The 26,510-nt window shown below is 38.1% G+C and overlaps 1 protein-coding gene and 1 pseudogene across 3 annotated transcripts in view; one reads left to right on the forward strand and one right to left on the reverse strand.

Moving 5' to 3' along the window:
* Positions 1-679: 679 nt before the first annotated feature.
* LOC109054053 lies at positions 680-11,792 on the reverse strand (annotated as a pseudogene).
* Positions 11,793-13,137: 1,345 nt separating this feature from the next.
* The window catches only part of LOC109054052 (nectin-2-like), a 65,109-nt gene continuing 51,736 nt past the window's right edge, over positions 13,138-26,510 (forward strand). For 2 of the 3 annotated variants that reach the window (XM_042740560.1, XM_019071365.2), the window contains exon 1: positions 13,138-13,622. In XM_042740560.1, coding sequence (XP_042596494.1) covers positions 13,574-13,622 — 49 coding nt within the window. In that variant the 5' untranslated portion in view covers positions 13,138-13,573. The remainder of the gene's footprint in view (positions 13,623-26,510) is intronic. The other variant, XM_042740561.1, reaches the window with a different exon arrangement.

A 26,510-nucleotide genomic window follows, 5' to 3' on the forward strand; every position in this document is an offset into this window, starting at 1 on the left:
AGTGTTTCAATGCATGAATGTGATCATAACGATCATAATTTTTATTTTTATTTTTTATTTTTATCAATCAGTCAATCGATTGATTGATTAGTTAATCGATTATTTATTTTGCTGAAACACATCATGATATATTAATGTATACATATTTATATACTTATTTTTGACACTGAATAAATATTTTTATTATAAACAAATGCTATTTTAAAATAAATATTTATAACAAATAAGAATTATATTTTTACATCAGTATTTTATGAAATATTTCATTTTCATAATTGTGTTGTTGATAAGTATTTGCTATATGAGTTTAATGTAACTGTACAAGAAACAATATGTATATAATACATAAACTGGCAACCATTTTAAATTTACAGACTTTTTTTAGGTGTTTTCTGCGAATTATGCAATGTTTGTGTTGTGTTTTGGGCTTAAAAGAAAGGTCTATAAACTTAAGTGAAAATATCCTTATTTTACCTGCATACCCCTTTCCCCCACATATTTCCTTCTTACGGTGTACTATTATTGACATTATAAAAAACTGCTATCAAAAAATATATGAAAAAGTACAAAAACACAAAATGAGAAAAGGTTTTTGAAAATCCAAACAGCAGTTTTTTGAAGCAGTGCCATACTAGTAACAAAAAAATTAAATGTCATAAGTTAAGACACAAGTCACATATACATATTAAGTTTTATTTCAAATACAGTTTCACTGTAAATGTTTAATAAACTCAACCACAGCACTGGTTGTATCTGAAAAGAAACACACACACACACACACACACACACACACACATAGAGAAGGAAAATATCATCAGGATGATTAATACAGAAAGAGCACATGAACAATGATGCGCCTGCACCGTGTCCCCAACATGACCTGCAACCAATCATGTCTCACCTATCTAACTCTTTATATACATCCATTTCACCCGTGGGTTTGAGATCCTAGAGAGAGAGACAAACAGGGATAAGGATCAGAAGGGCGGAGACGTCTCAGATTTATAGTTTGGCAGAGGTTTGATTCGTTGATCTGCTAATATCACTAATGCAGGCGTGACACAACTGGGAGGACACACACATATAGTACACACACTGTCAAACAGATTGTAAAATGTTGGGACCTGGTTTTTGGAAGACACACACAGACACACAATTACTCACTGCTCTGGCTGAGAAGGACTATAATAACTCACCATGTAGACTGCGTCTTGGGGAGGTGTCTGCTGGGAGAAGTGAGGGAGAGAAAGAGGAAGGGAGAAATAGATTTAATAATAGAGCAGATATAGATATACATTGAGAAAGAATGACAAGGAGAGAGAGAGAATGAAAGAAAGAAGGAGTAGTAAAAATAGATTTAATAATACAGCAGGGGGAGAAGGAGAAACAGCGAAATAGAGGGAGAGAAGGAGGTGCTGTGCATTTCAATCACCTGTCTTAGATCATCAGGATTTTCATAGATGTTCTCCGCCTCTCCGGAGTGGTGAGACGGTGATTGCTCGACACCTACGTGAACACAGACACATGAGGGCTTCTGTCCATCAACATCTGCCAGGGTGAACTGACAGCCTTCAGATCTTTGATGGACAGACTCAGGGGGGGAAAAGACAAATGCAGGGCCTTACTTTGACAGGTGACGCAATAGCCCTGTCTCCATAGCAACCCCCCAACAGCTACGGCAATCAGAGGGATCAGAAATAGGAGGAATGAGAAGGTGGAAACATGAGAGGATGCTGAAACATCTCCTGTTGGTGGGAGTGTGAGGAAGACTGAAAAAGAAACGCTAAGTTAGGTTACCCATCAGAGAGTGTGCAGAAGTGTGTGTGTGTGTATACCCTTGAGAAAATGTTTGCTCTTCAATGTGTGTGTGTGTGTGTGTGTGTGTCGGAACTCACCTGCAGGTGGCAGTGTAGACCCTGGAGAAAATGTTGGCTCTTCAATAAGAGTTGAGTAGACAGGAGTGGTTAGAAATGTACAAATTAATTCCAGAAAAATATAAAATCAAATAAAATCAAATAAAATAAAATAAAATAAAATAAAATAAAATAGTGGGACAGCGTATGTAACTTTAGATGCAAACACAGCAAAAGCGGAAGAAACAAATGATACCAACAGTAGACATGATGTAATGAGTATTTAAATATCCCTGAATGCATGTATTGGAAGGATGAAGAGATATGGAGGATGAGGAAGAGACATGAACAAAATATGTTTTGCATATGGTGAGGTGACATCATTCATGCAAACAATGAATGGTGCTGTTCTTATCTACCCGCTCTCAGTCTCACTGTTATCTGCATGTTGTATGTTTGATGACACTGCTGTCTTTGAAATACCCTCTAATCATGATTTAAACTTCAGGAAAAAATAAATAACTGTGTAAAAATAATAGTAATAATGTTTTAAACATTTGTGAATTTAATTTTTTTTTTGCATCTGAACCTAGAAATAAAATTTTTGTCATCATTTGTTTCATTATTTAAGTAATTTACTGAAAATATGGGCATCTGCTCTATCCCTCTTTGGCAAATTAAATGACAGAGGCAGGGATTTATGAATAAATAATTTGAAATGGATTTGTGAAGCAGACAAAGCTATGACTTCAGAAGACTTTTACGGACAACCCTTAGGGGCTGTTCACACAAAATGTTTCTTTTTCTTTTTTTGCTTTCCACTTTTCCATAGTTTTTCTATGTAAACTTGCACTAGACATGTCTGATTAAGTGTCTCATGTATCACATGGCATTCTTAAAATGCAACACTCAAGCATTTTTTTTCCAGTACCCCGCATCTCATGTTTTTTCCATTCCACTGTGCTGCTTTTCCATTGTTTTCTGTGTAAACATGCATTGGATGGATGTGCACTTGTGACTTCTATCTTTTGCAGTGTCTCTCACATGACACAGCGTTCTAAAAACACTTTTAAAAATGCACCTCTAGTTCTGAGCTACCAGTACATTCTTGAAAATTTCTCCTTTCATGTTCAATAATAGAAAGAAATTCACACAGGTTTGGAAAAACATGAGGATGAGTAAATGATGACAGAATTTTCATTTTTGTGTGAACTATCCCTTTAACAGCAGAATTCTGCAGAAGGTCTATTTTCTGCACCGTGCTGCTCCAGAGACTCACCAGCCATGTTTTAAATAATCCATTATGATGGGGTTAGGTTTCATGAAATTGATTGGTCAAGGGGCTCGCACATGATTGTGCTACAGTATGGTATGTGACCTTTCTGGTGACCTACGTGATTGCACTAATGTTCTTGTTACTGGTTCATTAAATTCAATGAAACACAGAAGGTCTATCACACAGAACAAAAATAACTCAATGGAATAAATATTCACCTGCAATCTGACCATTTCCCGACTGTTGACACCTTGACTTAAAGAATTTACAGCAAGAAATAAATAGCGAGATGCAAAAAAAAAAGAGCCAGACAGAGAGAGAGAGAAGAATAGCACACACTTTCTCTCACCTATACTGGCCATTGTGACGGTGAACATATATTGCACTGATTTTCCATTTTTCAGATACAGAGTGCATGCATACTGTCCAGCTGTCTCATTGGTCACGGGGAGCACTACAGAGGTTGTGGTCCGGCACATAACATTGAATGACTGCAGAGAGCGTCTGGGATCCTGAACATATGACCACTTTACAGCTTCAACTTGACATCGCTCAGAGTACAAACAACTCAGTTCCCGAGTGGTGAGGGATGACTTGGTGTATCCTGAGGGGGAAACCGACAAACAGATGATGAGAGGGGAGAAATGAACGCGAAGGGTTAAAATGATATATATTTATTAAACAGCCGGGTGTAGCCGGTCAGATGAGCTTGACTGTGACTGATGTACAGTGTCTCCTCAAACTCAAAGCAGTATCAATCCTGAGCTAATTGAGCTCGGTGGTTTCCACAGTAATGCCACAACCCACAGAATTGTCAGCGGCAAGGGGCAGGTGTAATTACACATAATGAGATCTGTAATGAGGCCTACTAAAAAACATTACGTTAGAGAGAGGGAGGGGAGAGAGATATATATAGAAAGAAGAAACAAAAGTAAAAGAATTGAGTGAGAAAAAGGAGAGTGGGGAGGACATAAGGAGAAAAAGAGATTAAAGTAAGAACAGGGGGAGATCAGATTAAGAACGGGAGAGAAAGATGAAAGTCAAGACACTGACTGATTGACTCTTGCATGCTAAATTACTGTGATTGATAGATTCGTCTGTGCAATTATAAAATGAATCCAAGAGCAATGATGCAAGAACATGCATCATTAAGAGTCAGTGAAGGAGTGTTCTAATGCGCACTCTCTGATAATAAGTGTTTAATCACTAAATGTGAAATGTTTTGAAAGGAAAAGTTGACAGAAGAATAAACATTTTGTTATTATTTCCACACCCTCTTTCAGTAGTTTTAATTAATCTCTGATCCATTCAAGAAAACTGTTCCGAATGATTCTGAATAAACTCACTGACTCAAATGACAACAAAACACAAATAGCAATTTAAATTTAGTCTGGTTCATCACTCAAAGTATCATTGACATCAGAAGACTACAGAAATATAGAGTTGTATATTATAATTTCATGTTTTTTTTTTTTGGAAGTAATTTATTTTAGTTGAGCAACAAAAAGAGCACAGAAGAATGTATCAAACCAAACAGGTTTGATGAAGGTAAATTACAACAGAATTTTATTTTTTAAGTTATATTTAAAGATTTAGCATGAAGTATTTATTTGTGCAGATAATTGTTTTTAATTAATGTGCCCTCATAATCTTCAATCATAATTAGCAATCAACAATAATCCAACCAATTTCCTGGTCTTCATTTTTGTTCACAATAAGGAAGAAAAGATTTCTGTTACATGCCAACTTTAATATCATATTAATGTTATAATATAGATTTAAATAAATAAATAATTTAATTATAATTTAAATAATAATACACTTGTAATATATATATATAAAATGATTCCTTTGCAATATCACAAAATGGCAGTGTAGTGCTGGTGTTTGTTTTGAAATTATTTTATAGAGATTCCTGTATTACATCAAATATCAGGCACCAGAAACCATTATATATGCCATGTCAAAAAAGTGTTGTGACTTAGATGTATACAAAAAAATATTACCATGCAAAACACTCAGTCTGTTGGCTTGACTGAAAGCCTTGTCATCCAGGAAGACCTTGCACGTGTAGAGTCCTCCATCCTTCGGGGCCGGGCTTAACAGGAAGGAGAAGTTCCCAGCAGCTGCCAGAGAGGCGGGGTCTATCAAATGTAGGCGGGGTTTGGTCTGGTTGGTGTAGCTCCGCCTCCAGCGGTCAAACTGGAATATGAGCATCTTTTGTTTTGCATCAGAAGGCACCCAGTAGAGCAGCACATAGTCACCAAGGACAGGAGGACATGTTAAAGTGACCTGTGAACTAGAGAGGGCTGCCAAAGACCTTGGGACTCCAGAGGACACAGGGTAGTGGAGAAAGGTAAAGTGACCCAGGGGAGACAAGAGATTCATTCAACACAAGAAAAAGTGCAAAACAAAAATCCAAACAAGTGAAAAATGGACTGTGATACAAGAACAGTATTTTCAATTTAAATTGATCCCGTCCACATAGTAATCCACTGTGCTGCTAGTCATTTTAGCCTCTTTGATTTTCACACAGTCAAGCGAATAGAACATTACAAGTCGTATATAGTTATATGGGGAGCTATCAGAAACAAGACAGGCATGAAAATGGGGATTATGTTATTAAGCTCAGTGAAAGCTCTTCAGAAACATTCTCCTCTCAGATTTAATAACCCTGATTAACCGTTTGCTGACACAACATTTGGGAAGAACAAACTATGTTTGTTTCGGGGCAAATAGTACAAATAGATAAAGTTTATTTAATTGTTGTGTTCATTCAACATAAAAAATAATAAATTCATTAAAAATCAATATTTAGTGAGTTAAAAGAGCCTGATGGAGAATGTTTAGGTTTCATTGACTAGATAGGCTGCTGGGTAAATGGCATGTAAGGAAGGTTCCATTTTATATACAAAAATATCCAGTAACAAAAGAGCCTATTACCATTATTATGTGCCACCTCTGTGAAAGAAAGCACAGCTTTCACTGAAAGAGAAAAAGAAATAGTGGGACACAGAGAGAAAAAGTTAGGCATTGTTTATAATAAGGCTGAGATATTCTCCTTTTTTTATGAATGTAGTCTCAGATCTGTAACATTGTTTGAATTGAATATTAATAAAATGTACATTTATCAGAATTTTGACACAATGATATAGTTACTGTCTATTTTTGTTTTGGCAGCAAGTGTAAATAGTAATAGATGTTCTTTACACTAAGTGCAAATAGAAAAACAATGCTATTTACACTAAGGGAAAATAGCAGAAGATGGGAAGTCTTGGCCTAATGGTTAGAGAGTCAGAATCGTAACTCAAAGGTTATGGGTTTGAGTCTCGTACCGGCAGGGATTGTAGGTGGGGGAGTGAATGTACAGTGCTCTCTCCCACCTTCAATACCACGACTGAGGTGCACTTGAGCAAGGCACTGAACCCCCAACTGCTCTGGGTGTGTGTTCACGGTGTGTGTGTGTGTGTGTGGACTTTGGATGGGATAAATGCAGAGCACTAATTGTGAGTAGGGGTCACCATACTTGGCCACATGTCACGTCACTTTCACTTTACACTTATTTACACTAAGTGAAAATAGTGGTATTTTTTTAATAATGTGCTATAGCTATAGTTTCTGTTTACACTGTGTTAAAGGGGATGATGTTGCTAAAAAGAACATTATTTTGTGTATTTGGTGTAATAAAATGTGTTTATGTGGTTTAAGGTTAAAAAAACACATTATTTTCCACATACTGTACATTATTGTTTCTCCTCTATGCCCCGCCTTCTGAGACGCGTCGATTTTCACAAGGCTCGTCATTCTGAAAAGCGAGGTGTGCTGTGATTGGCCAGCTATCCAGCACGTTGTGATTGGCCGAATGCCTTAAGCGTGAGATGGAAATGTTACGCCTCTCAACATATTGTGAAGCCTTGTCCGGCCGGAGCGACGAAACAAAAACATAAAACCCATTATAAACGTGATATAAACATTTTCTAGATTTCTAGTGGTGTTTTCTTTTGGAAGGCAAAAACAAAGTAGTTTCACTTTCTCAACGAAACAGCGTAACTCACCGTGGCTTTGAGTGAGCAGAGGCTGGAGGCCTAGAGTGAGCCGTGGCTGGCTTGAGTGAGCAGAGGCGGGCGGCTTGAAAAAGGTGCGGCAGGCAGATTCTACGAAGGACCGTACCTTGGTCTTGCAGCAACCACATGTGACAACCCCCGGCTGGACGCCGCTTCATCCACTGTGAAAGCAGATTCAGCGATCCACAGTGCAAAGTTGATGTATTTCCTCAGCGACCAGCACGGATCAGCTCCAGGCATGACGAACCGGATATCGTCCTCTTTTGGAAGGCCAAAAAAAAGTAGTATCGCTTTCACAGTGAAACACACAGCGTCTATACGACATGGCGTCGGCAACAACATTACTACAACGAGAATAAAAGGTATGCCTTCTTTCTTTGCGTAAACATATGTGCAGCGTTATGCAAATATTCTCACATACTGACGTAGATATGTGGGGGTGTGTTAGAACGAGCCGTTTCAGGGGGGCGTGGACGAGTCTTAACTTTTATAAAGAATATCTCTTTGGATTTGAGACTTTAGTCTTTGCAACTTCACAGATCTTCTTTATTCACCAAGAGCTTGTAACACTCCAAAGAGAAAGGAAAATTTTAAATCGCATCATATGACCCCTTTAAAATAGCAGGATTTTCTGCTATTTATACTACTTATTGCAAATAGTGGCAATTATCTGCACCTTAGTATTGTAGTACATAATAAAACAGTACACAATAATAATGTATTGAGTGTAAATCATCATTTTAATTCAAATTATTAAATGTATGCCACATTATTGGGACAATAAAGCCCTCCCTACACCTACCCCATACTTTATTTTAAATTTTTCGATTATTTCCTTCATTTTTTATTGAAAATGAATGCCTTTCCAATGTGATATGAGATTTGAAAAGAAAAAAAAACTTCAGTGGGCTCGAACTCAGGTCGATTGTGTCAAAAAGCATGTACTTAACTATCTATGCCACTGAAGGTGATGTTTATAAAGCGTCGTTTATAGTGTTGACTACCCCAATCACACGCTGGTGGGCAGAGTTAGTGTAAATAGCCTCTGCCAACAAGGCGGGCTATTTGCACTTAGTGTAAATAGAGACTCCGTTTTGTTTTTCATCAGGGAAACTAGCTCCAAACAAAGTCAAAACAGTATCTTTCACTGTTTATGTGAGCAAAACCCAGTAGTGGTGTGATCTTGAATTAGTCAGTGTTTTGGAATGAACTGGTTAAGTGAATGATTCAGTGACTCATAAAGACAACGGCTGCGTGTGAAATCACAACTCTTTGAGCGGGTACTTCTTAAGTAATTACTTTGTGAAAGTTAAAAAAAATATATATGTTCTATATAGTTTGAAACTGTGTAGTATAAATGTAACCCAGATGTACAGTACTACATTAATCATGATGTCATTGTCATGTGACCCGCCTATTAACAAATCCTCTCCTGTTGCATTATGGGATAGTAAAGTGTCAACTGGATGCACACTTCAAAATCTCTCTGTAAATAGTAAGTCATCCCAATTTTCTTCATTACTCTTTTATGAATCCTGTGAATTTGGTCTGTACAAGTCTTTTCATGTACTGATTTTTTTGCCTAATATATAGACATTTTGGATTGTTGTCTCTATCGCAGTTACATTCTATGATAAAAACTGATCATTTGCACTTTTTAACGCTTTGTGGTTTAAAAACAAGTGATTTTAAGCAGTTGAAAAGCAATGAACAACGAAAGAGAACTCATTTTACTCTATGTACGCGAGAGAGGTGGGCGCATTTGGTCATACTGCCACTCCTAGTAGAGAAATATGCATATTTTTGGATACAGCCTGTCTTGTTTTATTCCATGAATCAGTTATTTGAACAAATTGGTTGAGTGAATGATTCAAATGACTTACACATAAAGACAGCCATTTCTCATCATCTACTAGTATAATGATGTAACCTACAGAAAGGTTTGCTGAAAATCCACAAATGCACAGACTAGAATGTGCAAATACTGATAAAAACAGAGAATGTCTCAAGACTGAACAGAAGTTTTACTCATTTACTGTTCCCAATACAGTGAATGATATTTGAGTCCACTATATGGAGAAGAAGTGAACAAAATGAGTAAATTCGGACTAATATCAGCACACATGGAAGGCCAAATAAATCGAAGAACAGGACTAAATATATAAACTTAATTACATTTTTAGTAAATCAAAACCGGACACAATTTAAGCCTCAAGGCCTGTTCACACCAGGAATGATAATCAATTATTTTTATGTTCTGCTTATTATAAGCACATACTGCAGTTATATGTGCTTATTATAAGCACATACTTTCTGATTCTGATTTCTGATTCTGATATCCTTTGCTGCTTTAAATGCTCAAGCTCTTTAAATCAGCCTGGATTCTGACTAACAATGTTTTTATCGTTTATCAGCTGGAAAAAATTCCGATAGAGATTCTAAAAATATCATTCCTGTCTCGTTGTTGTTATAGTTGTGGTGTGGATTTATTCTCATAGAATTAAAACAATTATTGTTATCATTAATGTATTTAATTACAGTGTATGTAGAGCTTCTATTTCTAAATAAAATAAGTATAAACTTTGTTTTTTTTGCTAGAAGAAGAAACAAATCTGCTACATTAAATCCCTTCAAATCTTTCAAAAGATAACATTGACTAAGCAACTTATCTGACTGGCATGTTTTCAGAAAATATCTCCAAATCTCACCGTTCACTGTCACATTCACCCGGTGCTCCGAGATAGACGTGCCACTGTTACCATGGACACGGATTCTGCAGGTATAGACTCCGTTGTCTTTACTGGTGACGCGAGGCAGCTTGCTGAGCAGACTGCCAGTGCCGTGGGAGATTTCAGTGTGTAGCTGTTCACCTGAGGGAGACACCCACGTTCCCCGGAGGCTATGGAGGAGGGCGACACCTGAGCTGCCAGTCTCACAGTACTGTTCACTGTGACAGGGGGCGTGGGAGTGACAGATACTGCAAAAGAGAAGGAGAGAATACCTGGAGATATCAGACACATTGAGACACGAAGAACGCGTTGTGGTGCAGTTATGAGATTTACATTTAATCAGGCTGAGAAGAACAATCCTCTCCTGTAGCTTCTTGTCATCCTTCTCTATCACACAGGAGTAGCGTCCTTGATCAGCTGCTGTGGCCCTGAAGGTTAGTGAGGCATCTGCAGAGATCCCAAACATTCTGCCTCCAAACATAATGCTGCCACGTCCATCTGTTTGTCCATCGATGCAGTTGGCTGATAACAAATATGACCAGCGATCCTCCCTAGCTGACATCATCTTCCAGGTAACCCGTACAGAAGATGTGGGTGGTGAATCAAAGCAGGACAGTGTGACAGATGTGTTCTCACGTACAATCACCACATCATTCCATACATCACCTATATAGACCAGATTCTTTAGGCACAAGAAGTCACTCAGACTCTTTTACTGAAAGAGCATTACATTTAGATAAATAAAACATGTCATATCACCCAAACATTCAAATTAGCTGAAAATGAATGTACTCACCCTCACACCATACAAGATTTAGAATTATTTCACTTGCTTACCAACAGTGTTGGGTTAGTTACTCATAAAATGTAATATATTACTCATTACTTTCAAAAGTAATATATTTATTACTCCCGGCCAATAGTAACTAGGCTAGTTACATTACTTTTCCATTAAACCCCAACAGCTTGGTAACTGCGTAATTTTTACAGCCTCTGAATACTCTGAAAGTTACAGATAATTGAAGAGTACACATGGAATTTTTCATTGAGGTAACTACTTCATGCTTCAACTTCAATACTTCATGCTGTACTGAAGTGAAAGCAATGATTAAAAATGAATAAAAAATGACTTTGTATTAAGTATGTCTTTTTACATACATTTTGTAAAATCTTTTTTTTTTCTCTACATTTTTTGCAGAGCCCCTTAAACCCCCTTTCAGCCACGTGGAGGTCTCTAGATCCTAGTTTGAGAACCCCTGTAGTGTAAGCTGCAGTTATCTATGTTAATCAGCCAAGGAATATAAGCCCAGTGCAATTTAGTGTCTCAGTGGTTCATTAAGATAACACAGAATCCCCTTAAGTGCTTCTAGTCCCTAATGTATGTTTGATTTTTCTGTATATTATTAAATTAATTATACTTGGAAATTTAACTTTTCAAGTTTCAAGTTCAACTTTATTTCAGGCAACCTAAAGTGAAGAAACATTCCAAAGGTGGGTGGAAAAAAAACATTTTCTAAATATATATGTATATATTAGATAAAAGATCAGTTTGAAATATAACAATAAAAATAAAAATAATAATACTACACACACACATATAGATTTTCATACCTGCCATGAGTGGAGAGATGAGGAAACATGAACCAGAACAAATAATTATGAAAGCATGAAAATATTTTCCCATGGTGCTGCTAGGACGCAACATATTCTTTATAGTTAGCTAGTTAAAGTGCACAAATACGTCTTCTTTTCTGCGTTTGACCACAAGAACAAGACAGGAAAAAGTCCCGACATTAAGAGCAGAGAGCAACATCTGACAGAAGCTGATAAACACAACAAATGTCAAAACACTTACAAAAAACGGAAGCAATTTTACAAACATGGAGGCCGATAAAACAGAGCACACACTTATTTATATTCAGCCATATAATCATAATGAGATAAGTCCATGCTTTTATCTGCAGTCACATAGTTATGCCTCTGGCTTTAACAAGGAACATGTAAGAACAAATAACACCAAATAAGCTCATTTCTGAACTCTAAATCATATGAAAAGTTGGTCGTCCATAAAAGAGTCGACAAGAGTCGACTGTGGGAATTGCTCGTGAAAAGACAGAGAGAGAGCATAAGAAAAAGGATTTAGAGATTTAATCAGAAATGGTCTTCAGCTTACATCCCCGAAAATGTCTTTAATTAAAGCTAACAGACTAATCAGCACCTCCAAGTCCCATTACCAGCTCAGCTCCTAATCACCTCCGAGCTAAAGAATGAAAGAGGGTCTACAAAAAAAAAGAGATAAAACTGAAGAAAACTGAAATGGAGAAAGGATGGACTTGGTAAATGACCAGGGGAAGAGAAACTTCAGAGAGAGCAAACTAGGGCAAAGCAGCTAATGAGAGTCACAGTACTGTGCGTGTCATTGGCCCCGTGTAAACAATAAGAAAGGGAGAATGAGTAAAGAGAGAATTGCTTGGGTTATGATTTAATGGGTGGTGGACGTGACAGATACTGAATGTGACTAGTGAGGTACAATCAAGCATTCTGCCTATACAGAACAGACCTATTTCAGCAGACATAATGATCTCACTCATACAGATTTGTTCTCTATTTTGCCTTCTATCTGAGAAAAAAAAATTATATATATATATTGCTTACATATTATATACAGTATATATTATTATAGCTCTTAGTTACATAATACCAGCAGGGGGAGCGCTAGAGCTACTTGTACTAGTTCATTTACTACAACTCGTCAACTTGAAACAAAACTTGGCCAGAATATATTTCTGGCACTCATTACTTGTTCCTTTGCATTCCCGGTAACTCCACGAACCTCATGATGAATGAATCTGCGTTCAGCTGGAAACGAAACCAAAAATACAAATCCAGCAAGAAACTAAGCTCATTTCTGAAACTAATCTCAGAGTTAATTTTAATATGTTGAAACGGGAACCCACGAAAAACTATCTTAGGCTATATTCAGAAAGGAAAGTATAATAGCTAGCCCATTTGAACGGATTAGAAATATTAGCTACATTGTTACATTACGTTGCAATATTACACATTATTATTAGAAAAGTTGTTTCAAATTGATTAAATTATCGTTTGTTTGCCTTAAACATAAAATTAGTGCAATGGTCAAACCTCGTTAAACCTCGTTACCAAAGCGGTCACTGAACTTTAGGTGGCTTTAAATGCAGCGTGACGTGGCATGACATCACGCGCTTGTGTCCAAAGAGCGGCGCATCTGCTAGAGTTTCAACAGAGCACGCTCCCTGCGCGACAGGTTTGATGAGAAACCTCGTCTGCGAAACCTCCGGCTCACTCACCGGATATTTATTCACCTGTAGGACGTTTTTACCTGGTCGCAGGACGCCGCGTCACAGTTTCGGAGGACTTGAGCTATCCATACAATTCAAAAGGGAATTTTGACACTAGATTGTAAACCAACTCAAAAGGAAGGCGCTGAATACAGCGACGCACTTTACAATTAAGTTTCTGCGCTCGTACATTGAAGGAAACCAGAGGAACCACATAGCAGTTTTTATCTCCATCTGACTATCTTGTTTTTTTTTCGACTCTGAGCTGACTGAGTTTAACAAGCGGAAAACCGACAAATTATTAAAGGTGGACTGTCCACCCTTCCCTCCGATGACCATGCCAGGACTGTTAAGCGCTCTCATTCTCCTAATTATTCAAGGTAAGACATATCATATCATGTTTAGAAAGTAAAAGGAATCAAAAAGATTGTTGCCGGTTATAAAATATACTGTTCTCTTTTGCTTTCATTTTAATAGATAACCACAATCAAAGCGTTTGCGCAACTCGATGTCAATCTTTAATCGTGCACGCGCTTCTCAGACTACATTCATGATGACTATATTCATCTTCAAATAAGCTTATTAACAAGCCCAGTGTCTTATAGTACGGGAGAATTAACTTTGCCTGTTTGATCTGGCATCTCGTTTCTTTTCCCTGGAGATTGTATGAGTTTGGTTTCGATAAGCGCCATGTTTCTCTAGGTGTGGTCTTGGAAGTGTACCCCCCCTTACGTGTTGACAGGTGTGTGTTTTTGCGAAACTACGGACATTATCCAGTCGTCCTTCAGTGCTCTCTCTTCCTCGTACCACATTTCTCTCGGTTCCTCTCGTCCTTGGCGTCTTTTCTCCTTTCACATCTTATCCTATTATTTCCAGCTGAAGGGACACAAATGAATGTCCAATCCGTCTATCACGCAACAGGGTGTTTCTTACTATTTTTAAATTTGGTATTATTTTCCCTTATTTTTTATAGATTAAAATCACTCTTTCAGATCGTCATTTTGTTTAATTTTAATAATATAATTAATTTGACAGTCAGTCAATCATTAATTCCCCGAAATATCAAAGAGCTTTTAATAAAATAGGCTGACGTCACTGCCTATTGTTTAGTCATATTTCACTGCACGCCTCGTGCACTGTAGCTCCTTTTGATCGTAGATTGAGGGGCTCTTCATTGTCTTTGCAGTTTAATTATTCAGGGGCCGTGTCACGGTTCGCAGGTGCACTACACCTGACAGCGAGCGAGCTGGGCTGGTGTGAGTGTCATGAAAAACTCAGCTTGAGTGTCTAACCGAGCGCACACACTGTAAAAAGTGCTACAATATAACTTGTCACTGTTTAACTGTAAGTTGCCATAAACGCTAAAAATAGTTTATTATTTTTTTTATAAATATATAAATAGCCTATATTTATATAAATATGTCACTTTACTGTCAAGTATTTTTCAGCTGATTTTAAGAAGTTTATATTATATTAAGCTATGTAATATATATAATAATGTATAAATAAAAGCTACTAGTCTACTACTAGTTGTTCTGTTTCTTCATGGCGTTCCAGACAGACTGGATGATGATGAGATCAGATCTCTGTGTGGCGCACTGGCTGTTGTCAGACTCCTTGTGCAAAGAAAAATCTCACCGGATTATTACAATTAATGGCAAAATGAATGTTTGGAAATGTAAACTGATATTTCCTACTGACACACTACAGCAAAACATAGAAATAACTGACTTGAAACGATTTTTTAGCTGATGAAAATACCAGTGTTCTAATAATTTTGGCCACCACTGTATGTATATGACATTATGCATTAGGAGGATATGATGTATCGAAGGTTTGTGACATCACAGGATGCAGTTCTTTGTCGTAACTTAAAAAACAATTCACTCCTTTAACTTATTCATGGTCTGGACTTCTGCCTGGGCCCATTTCACAGTACATCGACTGCACTTCTGGAGGAAAACTAGAATAACGAAACAAAGGATTTCTTTTATTTATGAACAGAGCAGCAGAAGAAGGGGTCATGATTGCCTCGTTTAAGCAAACATACAAACAGGCCTTGTGTTTTCTTTTTCCCCCTTCTCTTTGCATCCGTTTAGTTCAGTGTCCTGGGAGCTTTTGCCTTTATACGCAGCAGTCACAAAATATTTTAAGGGTCAAAGCTTTGTTTTGTATGTTTGCCTCAGTGGCCCCTGCAGACTCATTTTCATTGCATGCCTATTAAATACAATCAGACCAACTTCAAGCATGCTAATATAAAAGCTTTATTTTAATAACCTCCTTGTTGCTTTTGAAATTAAGAGCCATATGGACAGGAAGCAGGTTTAAGCTAGTTTTATGATTGTTAAACTTGCACCAGTTTATCTTTCTAGTTCCAGACCGAATTGTAGGCTACAGGGAGCAGAGATCTGCACAATAGAAACTACTGATTGTGTTATAATACCCTCCTAGTGAACACAGGTCAAAAAATGCTTGAACCCGTTGCCACGGTGACGCTGTGTTTTCATTGAAAGCCGGGGTTAGGGGGGCTACTGTAGCGGCGTCTCTGGCTGAATGCATCAAGTGGTGTTGTGTGTGTTTAGGAGGAGGAGGAGGGAGTTCGAAAATGTTAGGCTGCTCCAAGCTGACCTTATTCTAAACTGTGTGAGCACAGCAGTTACAGACGCACATTAACAAGCACACGCAGTGATTGCGACAGCACTGGCTCAAGTGGGTTAAACAGTGAAGAAGTGTTGAGTAAACGGGCAAGACAGATTCCATTGTCCACCAGTTCCACATACCGGGGAGCATGTAAACAAAAGTCGCACTGAAACTGAAGCTTTTCAGCCTCCATTCTTCCATCTTCTCCCATTTCCTTCCCTCCCTTCCTCTGTTTCTGCGTCCATTGCCATCCTTATCCGCTTGCTTTTGTTTGAGAGATGATTGTCATTGGTGTATTCAAATCTCCCCTGCACCCCCCTCATTCTGACCTCAAGGCCACGCTGTTTATTAGCGTCTGAGTCGGTGAAAGAACGTGGGAGGAGGTGTAGCAGTAGACAGAACTGGTAGACTGTGGAAAGAACATTGATTTAAAAATGTTTCATTACTGTGAGAACTCTTATGCAAGTTTATCAGTCAGTATTTTTGTAAAAATAAAGGTTGAAAAAGGGAGTTTTTGCATAGAAGAACCATTTTGGGTTGTCCAAAGTTTGAGTGAACAGTTGCTAAAAGAACAATTTATGTGTTTGTTTGAAGAACATTAACACTATAGAGAACCTTTTGTGCAATGGAAAGGTTCCGTGGATGTTCATGCCAATAAAGAACCTTTATTTTTAGGGGTGTATATGAGGTATTTTTCCTCTGAATATGGTTGCCCGGAGACTGTTAAAAGTCTTTTTGGAAACCATTCATGTGGGTGAAGGGAGCTGACAGTGATTTTGGATGTCTCATTCTGGTTTCTTGTAAAGATAAGGTTGGATGAGTGTTGGGGGATTTGTGGATTGGGGGACCAAAGCTTTTAACACTTGTCGCAGGTCTGTGTTTGACATGCAGCTCTGGGAATGCAGTCTGCTGAAATCAATGACTGACCTTGTAATTAACATCAACCTGCACTAATACGGACACTGTAGGTTTCCCTCAAAGGTTTGTACGATATCCACGGCACACAATGAAGTCTGAATTCTGAGTGATTGGTTAAGTATAATAAAAGTAAGTTTTGTGGTCAGGGTTATTTTCAAAATGGCTTTTTCTCTTTCTATTCATTCGAAAATGAATCTCAACTGGTCCTTCAAGCACTTAGAGGACTAGGCTCTTTCGAGCGTTTCTTTTCTGACTGTCTGGCTCTATTCTTGTCACTTTCTTTCTGTCGCTCTGCTCTCAGTGGTGCAGCAGATGTCAGATCTCAGAATGCTTTTATGGTATTAGAGATTCATGGGGTTGATATGTCCAGTTAACTGGACCTTATATTTTAGTCTTGCACCTGATGATGGAAAGCCAACCGACCATTGTGGCTGCAACAAGATGGTGAGAAGTGAAACAAAAGTGGCAGCGAGGAATGAGAAAGCAGGGTTTTGTTCTTGCTGTGGTTTATCCACTTCTAAAAGCACCATGTGATATTTTGGCGAAATTGTTCTCTATTTTATGCATCTAGGAAATGCAGACGGAACCTGATTCAGGGAGACACATGCACATACGGCAGCATGTTATCACATCCCATGCTGGCTGAGTTTACCTCCTTGTACCATTGCATGCTGGGAGATCAGCATGGTATGTGGTGTGTGGTTGCCAGTTTGATCTGGGAATGTCGAGGGTTGCCAGATTGCTGTAGTAGGTCATGTCTACTCATAAGGAAAATGACCACAGATCTGCCCTCTTTAAAATAGAAGCCAAATGGCATAAAAAGGAATAGGACATGATGAGTGTTCATCCCCTCTAGACAGAATCCCATCCAGTTCGTTTTATGATTAACATCACAACCCTGAAGGTTTTTTGGGATGCTGTAGCTACTCAGTCTGGTTTGCTGGCTCCATATTCACTTAGCTTTGGTTAGTCATGAACCTGATAGAAACGTTCTTAATTTAGTGGATTAGTTCACCCCAAAATTAAATTTGTCTTCATTTCATTCTCATGTTCCACACAGACTTTCATTTTCCATAGAACATGTAAGTAGATATTTAGTAGAATGGCCAAGCTGCTCTATTCTGTACAACCAAAGCAGGACAGAAAAGACAATCATGAATGTATGTTTGTGAATTGTATTCAACAGACTGTCCACAATTGGACAGTTATCACAATTGTCCACACGGGCTGAATGCAAAAACAACATACTACGTGACAAGTTTAATTTGATTTACAGAGTGATCATGAATCAATTCTTTTTAGTTAATCAAAAACATATACAACACGACCAGTGAGGTCTGGTTCAAAATTAATGACTCCTATAAACATAATGAATAGTTTGAGTAATCAGTTTGAATCAGTTTAAAACACTGACCTGTATTATTTACAGCATCAGCAGAAAAGAATGTCTTAAATAAAATAGACATTTTAACTGAAATATACCCAAATGAATCAGAAACAAATCAGAATTGAATTGAGAGCTTGTGCAACATGTTCACATAGAATTCTAAAATCTTTATCAAAACCAGCTCTATTTTTAAATACATTTTCTTAATTATGGGTTCACTGGCATGAATCCTGGAGGGACAGAGAAATTTGGCATGACATCAAATTGTCAATTTCACAAACAATATCATAAAGAAAATATCCTATTTTTGTCCTCAAGTTGAAATGAGATGCCTACTGAGTCTTTCTAACACATGCAGATGCTTTATCATTTGAGGCAGAAACATCAGATGATGAAATAACTGAAAGGCTTCTTTTCTTTTTGCAAAATGAGTGTGTGTGTCCTAAGAGGTTCTTAGAGGGAGGGACAAGGGGGGTGAAAGTGGTTTTGATTCCTGAGGATTTTTTTAAAAGCACACTCGTGCTGTCTCATGAATTTAGCATGCCTGTGGTTTCAGGACTCCTCACTGCAAGCGCTCTTGCACACTGGGCACAGCGGAGTGTGGAGAGACGAGGTTGCATGAAAAGACGTGTCTGGCTGGATAGCAGTGCCTCTAAATAACTGGATAAGCAGGGTTTGAATCCCACAATGGAGAATTGCATTATATTATGACTAGTGCTAAAAAAAGTCTCAGTCCAACAGTACCATTTTAGCCCATACACACATTACGACTCAGTCACAATGTGTGGAAATTTGCAGCTCATTCACACCAAAAACAACAACTATATTGACATTCACATGTTAAAGTTCTGCATATTATAAGTGTGAGATGTCATCTGTCACTGAACACTCAAGTTTTTCAAAGTCTGGTAGATTCTGATTGGCTGTCAATGTTTTTATCAGTCATTGACAAACAAGCTTCATACACAACAACCTCTGACTTATGAGTGATGGGTGAAATATAAGTAACTTTTGCGGTCAAGGTTATTTTCAAAATCGCTTTTATCTTTTTATTGGTTAGAAAGTGGAGCTAAAATGAACCTCAGATTGGCTGTTAATTGTTTTTAGCATTGATCAGCTGGAAAAAAAAATCATTCTGATAGTGATTCCAATGATATTTTTCTTCGGTGTCATTGGTGTTATACTGCAGCTGTGGTGTTAAAGTTAAAACCATAATTAAAACAATAGTTGACAGATCATCAGTCTTTAATTGTGTCATTATGCCACACGTTACGCTCCACAAGAGGGAAAATTAAAACCGCTGTCTGCAACGAAGCATGTGACCTTCAGTAGCCCGGTCACCGTTCACAAATCACGCAGAAGATCTTCCTCTGATTAGCCTCGGTGTCTCTCCCTCACTGGTTTTATGAAGTGACTGCGATACTTTTTAGAATATTGGCCTTCCTCTCCCCCTCCCTCTTTTCTCACTGTCCTTAGCTTGTCCATCTGGAGTCGGCTAGCCAGAGGCAGACAAGGAAGCGAGGCTTTGCTCTATTGATCCTGTATTGATCAGCAAGGCCAGCGATGCCCTTGCGAGTCGACACGGCTTATTGAAGACATTAAGCCTCTGCCCTTTCAGACTGACATCACTCTGAAATATAGCCCCTCATTTCCAGAGGACGTTTGATCTTGTTTTTTTACTTACTTTTCGCTCTCTGTTCTATCCCTACTGTCCTTTTTTTCACTTTCACATCCTTTTCACACTCTTTATCCCTGCACTCAGTTGTGGTTAGTGATGGCATTAGCGCCTGTTTGCCCTTGTCTATCATTGTCTTTTCCTCTCCTCCTCTTCCTGAGGGCCTTGCACCTGGTCCACAGGATGTCATGCCAGTCCACCGCGTGATGGAAGCCGGACTGGAACCGAGCCAGCCAGAAATGGCCTCGTTTTTTTTTTTTTTTTTTTTTGTGCAGCCTTATTCCATACCAGATACAGTAACTACAACTCAGTCACAGTGAGCTGAATTATCTTATTCCTGTAAGTGTAAGCGGCACATCGCTCCTCAGAGAACGCTAATGTCATTAGCATGCCCAACGTAGCGAGCTGTCAGAGAAAAACTGCAGTGACCTTTAAGATAATTTTGCCCGTCTCCTGTGAGTTCTGTTGGGTACATTTGGTGAATGCTAGTATATGTTCTCTGTAGTATTTTATAAGGTCAGTGTATTTGAAGAGATACTGTAAAATAACCAAGAAAAAGTGTGTGAATTGCCCAAAATAAGTTCTCCTGAGATTGTTCTCCTAAGGAGAACTGGAGCTTGTCTAGGTGACTTATTAAGGGCATAGAATTTAATGATACAACTTTGTATCATTGTTTACTCACCCTCATGTCACTCCAAACCCATGACTTTCTTTCTTGAAATTCAAGACATATGAGGAACATGCTTAAAAACATAAAACAGGAAATTATATCATAGATTGGACCCTTGAAGTCCCTCATAAATTTGTGGCAAGGTCAATAAGTCTTTTAAAATATCAGATAATTTGACCTTTTTATGACAGGGTTAAGATAGTTCAGGTTGTTATGTTGTCAAGTTATAAAAAAAAATAATGTCACTTCGAGTCACTTTTAATTTATATATGAATATAAAGAGTACATTTTTATATATATATATATATATATATATATATATATATATAAAAAAATTTTAAAACAAGATTTTGTCAGAGATTGACCCAAATATCTAATTTTATGTTCCACAGAAAAAAGCTCATACAGGTTTAGAGCATGACAGAATGATCAATTTTGAGTGAACCATCCCTAATTTTAAAGCATAATTTTTGCATGCAAACATACACATTTTTAGGTATATTTTCTTAACATTCTTCTTTGTTTTCCTCTAAGCAGGTGGTTGAGCTTTGTTCTGACCTCTGATCCTCATTGTGTTCCTTCAGACGTCCCTCTGTGATGCCATTTAACAAACAAGCGCAGTCCTTCCTCCCACCAGTTCCCCTCTTCCTCTTTATCCCTTGTTTCTCACTTCTTCCATCTTGAGGATTCAGTCCACTTAACAGGTCTATCTGACTGCTAAGATGTTCAGTCTGTCACTCTCCAGCGACCTTCTTCCCCCTCTCTGACTCATTATTTCTCTAGCCATGTCTTTTTCTTTCTTTCTTATTTCTCTACTTCAGCTTGAGTTGTTCTTCTGTTTCTTTTTGTTTTTTTGTGTACTTTGGCTAGACGTGGTTTAATCCAGTTTGCTTTGTAAAATCAGGACAGTTGATTTTTCTACAAGTCAGAGTAAGTTTCGGGCGGTTGTGTTTGCAGTTATTATTATGACGGGAGAACCCAGGCATGATTCTCATCCTGATTTACCTTTCATGTGAAATCATTCTTTCAAATGCAACCAGTCTATTTTTCTTTGCTATTTGAATGCAGTCATGCCTTGGTCTTTCCTTCCATCTGCCCTTTGCTTTCTCCTCTAAAGGAAGGGCCTTTTTTTTTTTTTTTTTTTTTTTTTTTGCTCCCAATTGCACCATTTCTTTTAAAATGGGTCTGACCTCTCTTTCCTTTTCCCAGTAGTCTCTTTCTTTTCATGTCACATTACATGGTTCATGAAGGTTAAGTCAGTGAAACAGCTCTTTTTCTGTTGCTGAAAGAGAAAAATACACGTGAAGACAGTGGAGAAAATAAATTTTTGACTCAATTAAAGGTCAAAATGCTTGTAAGGATGTGTAGATGACGCATTTGCTGCATTTAGACTATTGTTTGATGCTGCGTCACCAAAGAATGTACATTCAGTCTCTGTGTTTTGGTCTGTTTTTAAACAAAAGTTTAAAGTGAATGAATCACTTCCATCGAATGATGTTAGTCCAGAAGTTGATAAAATGGAGGAAAAAATTGATCTCCTTTGTAACTTGTAACTTGTTTATAAGCAACATTATTCCTGCAAAACTATTTGTAATAAACTATAATTCTTACTGTGTTTTTGAAGGAATCTTTTCAGAAAAGACAAAAAACACTTACTTGCGACACCATACTGATGGAAAGTCTTGGAACAAATCTGAATCTAATTTGTTTGGCTGTTAACGTTCCTCATTTTTAAGTAGCTTTCTATAAATAATCTAAGGTAAGGGTCAAAAGATTTGAGTCACTGAAATGAATCATAATCACTACTAGCTTATGCCACATTACACTCCAGTACAATTCATTTGATGAAGATGGTTGTATTGTTTGTATTGAATTCCTGTCTAAATGACACATAATTATTCATTAACACAGTACCTGTCAGTCGCAGCTCAGTTGGTCAGTGATGAGTAAAGGGAATATTAAATGGTGACCATGCAGGAACTGAGAGGCCATTGTGTTTGTCCCCTACCTCTTTTAGAATCACACTGCCTTTCAAACACGTAAGTGTGTGTGTGTGTGTGTGTGTGTGTGTGTGTGTGTGAGAGAGAGAGAGAGACTAAAGAAAGCCCCTCATTGTTCTCTCAGCCGTGTCCATTCATACAGGTAAGTGATATGGCAGCGCCGGAGGATCCACCCTTTTCTTCCTCTGCTCTCTAGAGGACAGAAGAATGAATAGAGGAGAAAATGTTCCTTACATTCTTATGAGGGGTGAATGGATAGTTTTCACCCTCGCTCGCCTTTGTTGTGGCCCTCTGTGCTCACTGAGAAGCAAAGCATGATGGGGAATAAAAGCGCTGACACAGTGGGCAAATTCCAAATGCCCTCAAATGGCATTGTGGGAAGAGAATGCTACTTGTAGGGTCAAACTAAATTAAAGTGAACAGCTCAATCACTCAGTAAGGCTTTTGGGAATAGTTCATCCTATAGTCATTTCAAGAAAGAAAATTTGCTCTTTGTAATTTGTATAATATTTATGTGTATTTATTTATAATATACTTACTGTATATGTGTACTATTGTTCAAAAGCTTTTCAGAAAGCAGTATTTTTCCTCAACACGGCTGCATTTATTTGACCCAAAATAATTTTACTTATGTTATCAAGCTAATATTAAATTCTAAAACTGTCTATCTATATATAGGTTGTGACAAACACATACATACATGTATGAGATGGCCTGTTTCCTTTGAAGTGAATAGGGCATATTTTAACTTTCATATGAAATTTGCCCAATCTCATTTTTTATAGTTGTTTTCTATTTGCATGCAGCCCTTGCATGTGTTTTAACATCTGCTTGTATGTATGAGTAGACTAACATATGTGTGTTGTAAGTTTATTTTCAGTTAGTGAGTGATTTGTCTATGCCATAACCGAGCCCTCGGGCCAACATGGGCCTGTGAGAGAACAAAAAGAACAGAACACGAAAAAAGCCCCAGGTGGAGCGGCGAGCGAGGGATGTAAAATCAACTAAGTGATTAGCTCGGGAGCATTTTGATTAGGCAGATGCAGCTTAAAAGGGCAGAAATCTCCATTCAGCCTTGTCTTTTTCCCTCTGCACACCTCCTTGAAGTCTAACACTGAAAAGATTTATCTGATATGGATTATTAATAAACTATAGTGCCGGTGACCACCCTCAAGTGCCTGGTTCGTCCCACCCCCTCTTTCCTGAACATCTATACCCTCCTCTTCCTCTATCCCTCACATCTTCCTTCCTTCCTTCCTTTACCTAAATGTGTGCCGGTATACCACTCCTTCCTGTCTCTCTCTCTCTGTCAGTCTGTCTGTGTGTGGGGGAGGTCTATGGGTCCCAGGTTGTAGTGTCCTAGTTTTTCACTCCTGGTCTCCCTCGCTCCCTTCTTGGTGTTTATTTATTTAGATGCAGAGGGAGAGAGGGATGAATAGATGGGTGGATGGATGATGGAGGAGAAGGAGAGGTGTCAGGGAGCGAGAGAGGAAGATTGATATTTTAACATTCAGTGGAAGTGTGGCTGACAAACAAGCAGCTCTCATGTGGAGAGGCTTTGCAAACGTGTTTTTAGATCGATTTTTAGCATTTGAAATGGATTTGTTCAAACAACCTTACTGAGCTGCGTGGTTATTCTATGCTAACCTTGTGTGAGAGATTTTATTTGATGTCATTGCTGATGAGAGCAGATGAAACAAATCTTCCTTCTTTAGCATTCTGCTTTTCTCTGAGATCTCTTCTTGCCTCCCCGCATTTGGTCCTTTACTTTGATGGGAACTCAACACCCAAAACTGAAAACCTTTGTGCATGGAGGGTCCCTGGCAGTACTTGGAGATTTGCAGTAGTTTCTTTCTAGCATTTGAAGGCTGAAGGTGTTATTTAAAGTCAATGTGAAATTAAAATTAACATTATTTTTGTCTTAATGCACTTTCCTGGTCTTATTGTGAATAATTCATCTGTGCCTGTATGTATCTGGTATGAAAAAATCAACCTCTATTTTTTTACCTCATTAAATATTCCAATTCACTCAGAAATACATCACATTATGGAAGTTAAATGGGTTTCAAGAGACAATTCACTGTGTAGTCGCAATGTGATTTAAGAAGCAACAGATTTTTTATTAATTTTTTTGCATACTGTAACATACATCCAAGTAAAACCAAGATTTGTAAGAAAGGGGCAGAGTTTAAATGGACTTACGAATTGAAAAGTCCAACATGTATTACCAAACAGAAGTCTGTCCTTTTGATTTAAAATTACAAGGCCAAAAAAAATCATGAATGAATTGTTAATAAGATCAATAACATGCATTTAGAAAATTTGTGAATTTCCACTTCATGCCAACTTTATAGCATATTTAAATATGTACTAAGGGGCTTGCTGTCATTATGAATTTTTAAGCAAATTAAAAAAGGGAAAACTCAAATTTAAATCAAACCTACATCATTCATATAATATATTAGAAATCACCTAGAATTTATTGCATTTATGTATGGATGAATACATATGAGGGCATGGAAAGAAAGGGATGAGTGCAGAAAGAGATGGATGATGAGAGATGAGAACAGATGGAAAGAAGCAAGACTGTATGAGCATAACCATGCACATGGTGCACTAAAATGAGTTAGACAGGGTTAAATAGTGCATAGAGACTTTGGGTATGTGTGTGCAAATGCGTTTTGGAAACAAAATACTTGATCAAAGTTGTGTATTTTTCTGTTTTTGTTTGGTTACAAGTTAAAGTTAGTTTGAAGTAGAATTAATTAGATTTAATTTTGTTAACATTGGTCAGTAAACATGCATGTGTGTAAATCAGTTTAGATCAGAGATGCTCTAAATGATGGCTCTTTGAACTAACAAGTAAATATTTTGGTTTAGTTCTCTGCTGTGGAGAGATCAATCATTCAGACTGAAAGCAAAGCAAACAACATAGGGTTTGTATACTTTAGTGGCCATTATCAGTAAACAAATGCTTTGAAAGCCTGTGAGAGGTAGATTCAGAGGGAGATGTGTGTTTGTGTGTTCTAGTGTGTCTAGTGTGTAGATGAATCCAGTCTGATTCATCTACTCTCAGTTTGATTCATTATTATCTTTCAGCCATTTGGTCTCAATGGTGACCTGGAATGAGATAAACCTACTGCTAACTTGTGTGTGTCTCCATCCCCGGCGGTTACCAGAGACGGAAACTCAGAGGGGTGTTGGGGGGTTAATTCTTCTGTTGCCATGGAAATGGCACCCCCCCAACCCGTCTGATGACCTCACACCCTATTAGAGGTTTAGTTTATTCGCAAAGTGAATTTTCCTAATCTTTGTGAGTCACTGAAATACGATCGTCTCCGCATGGCAGCAATTTGGGTTTGTGTGCGTCCAGTCCACAGTGTTTTATTGTAGTTGCTTCATGTGTAAATGTTAGTTTAATTTTTCTTCAAAATGAATGTAAAAACAACTCTGTCACTTGTGCGAGGTGCCGTTCCTTCGACATGCTCCGCTTCAGATGGATGTGTCCTATTTCTTCTCGCTACTGCAGCTGCCATGCCTTGACAGTGTAGCAGGGTCTGATGAGGACATTTGCACACACTCGCACAGTTTCCTTTGGGTTCCTTCATCTTTGAACTCACACAGGCCCTTCTTGTCAGAAAAAAGGAGCGCGAGCGAGAGGAACTTCAGCTGTCTGAGGGAGTGAAAGACTCACTCAAGGGGAATGCAGAGCAGGTTACTTCAGCGACTGAGCTCAACTCCAACTCTCGCTTCATCTCCCCCTTCTTTACTTCCATATTTCATCTACCGCTCACCCCCACTGTGACCATCCATACACACACACACCACCCTGTGTCTTTCTTTCTCCTCCGCAGGGCAGTGTCTGTGAGCTGATGGCCGTGTCTCTGTGCAGATGTGATGGGAAACAGCTGTTGCATTTCTCTGCTCGCTCGCTCTTTTTCTCTTCTCCCTCCTCCTGTTCCACCCCTCCTTATTCCT

This window comes from Cyprinus carpio, chromosome B16 (assembly GCF_018340385.1).
Source record: "Cyprinus carpio isolate SPL01 chromosome B16, ASM1834038v1, whole genome shotgun sequence".
In the NCBI taxonomy this organism is placed as follows: Eukaryota; Metazoa; Chordata; class Actinopteri; order Cypriniformes; family Cyprinidae; genus Cyprinus; species Cyprinus carpio.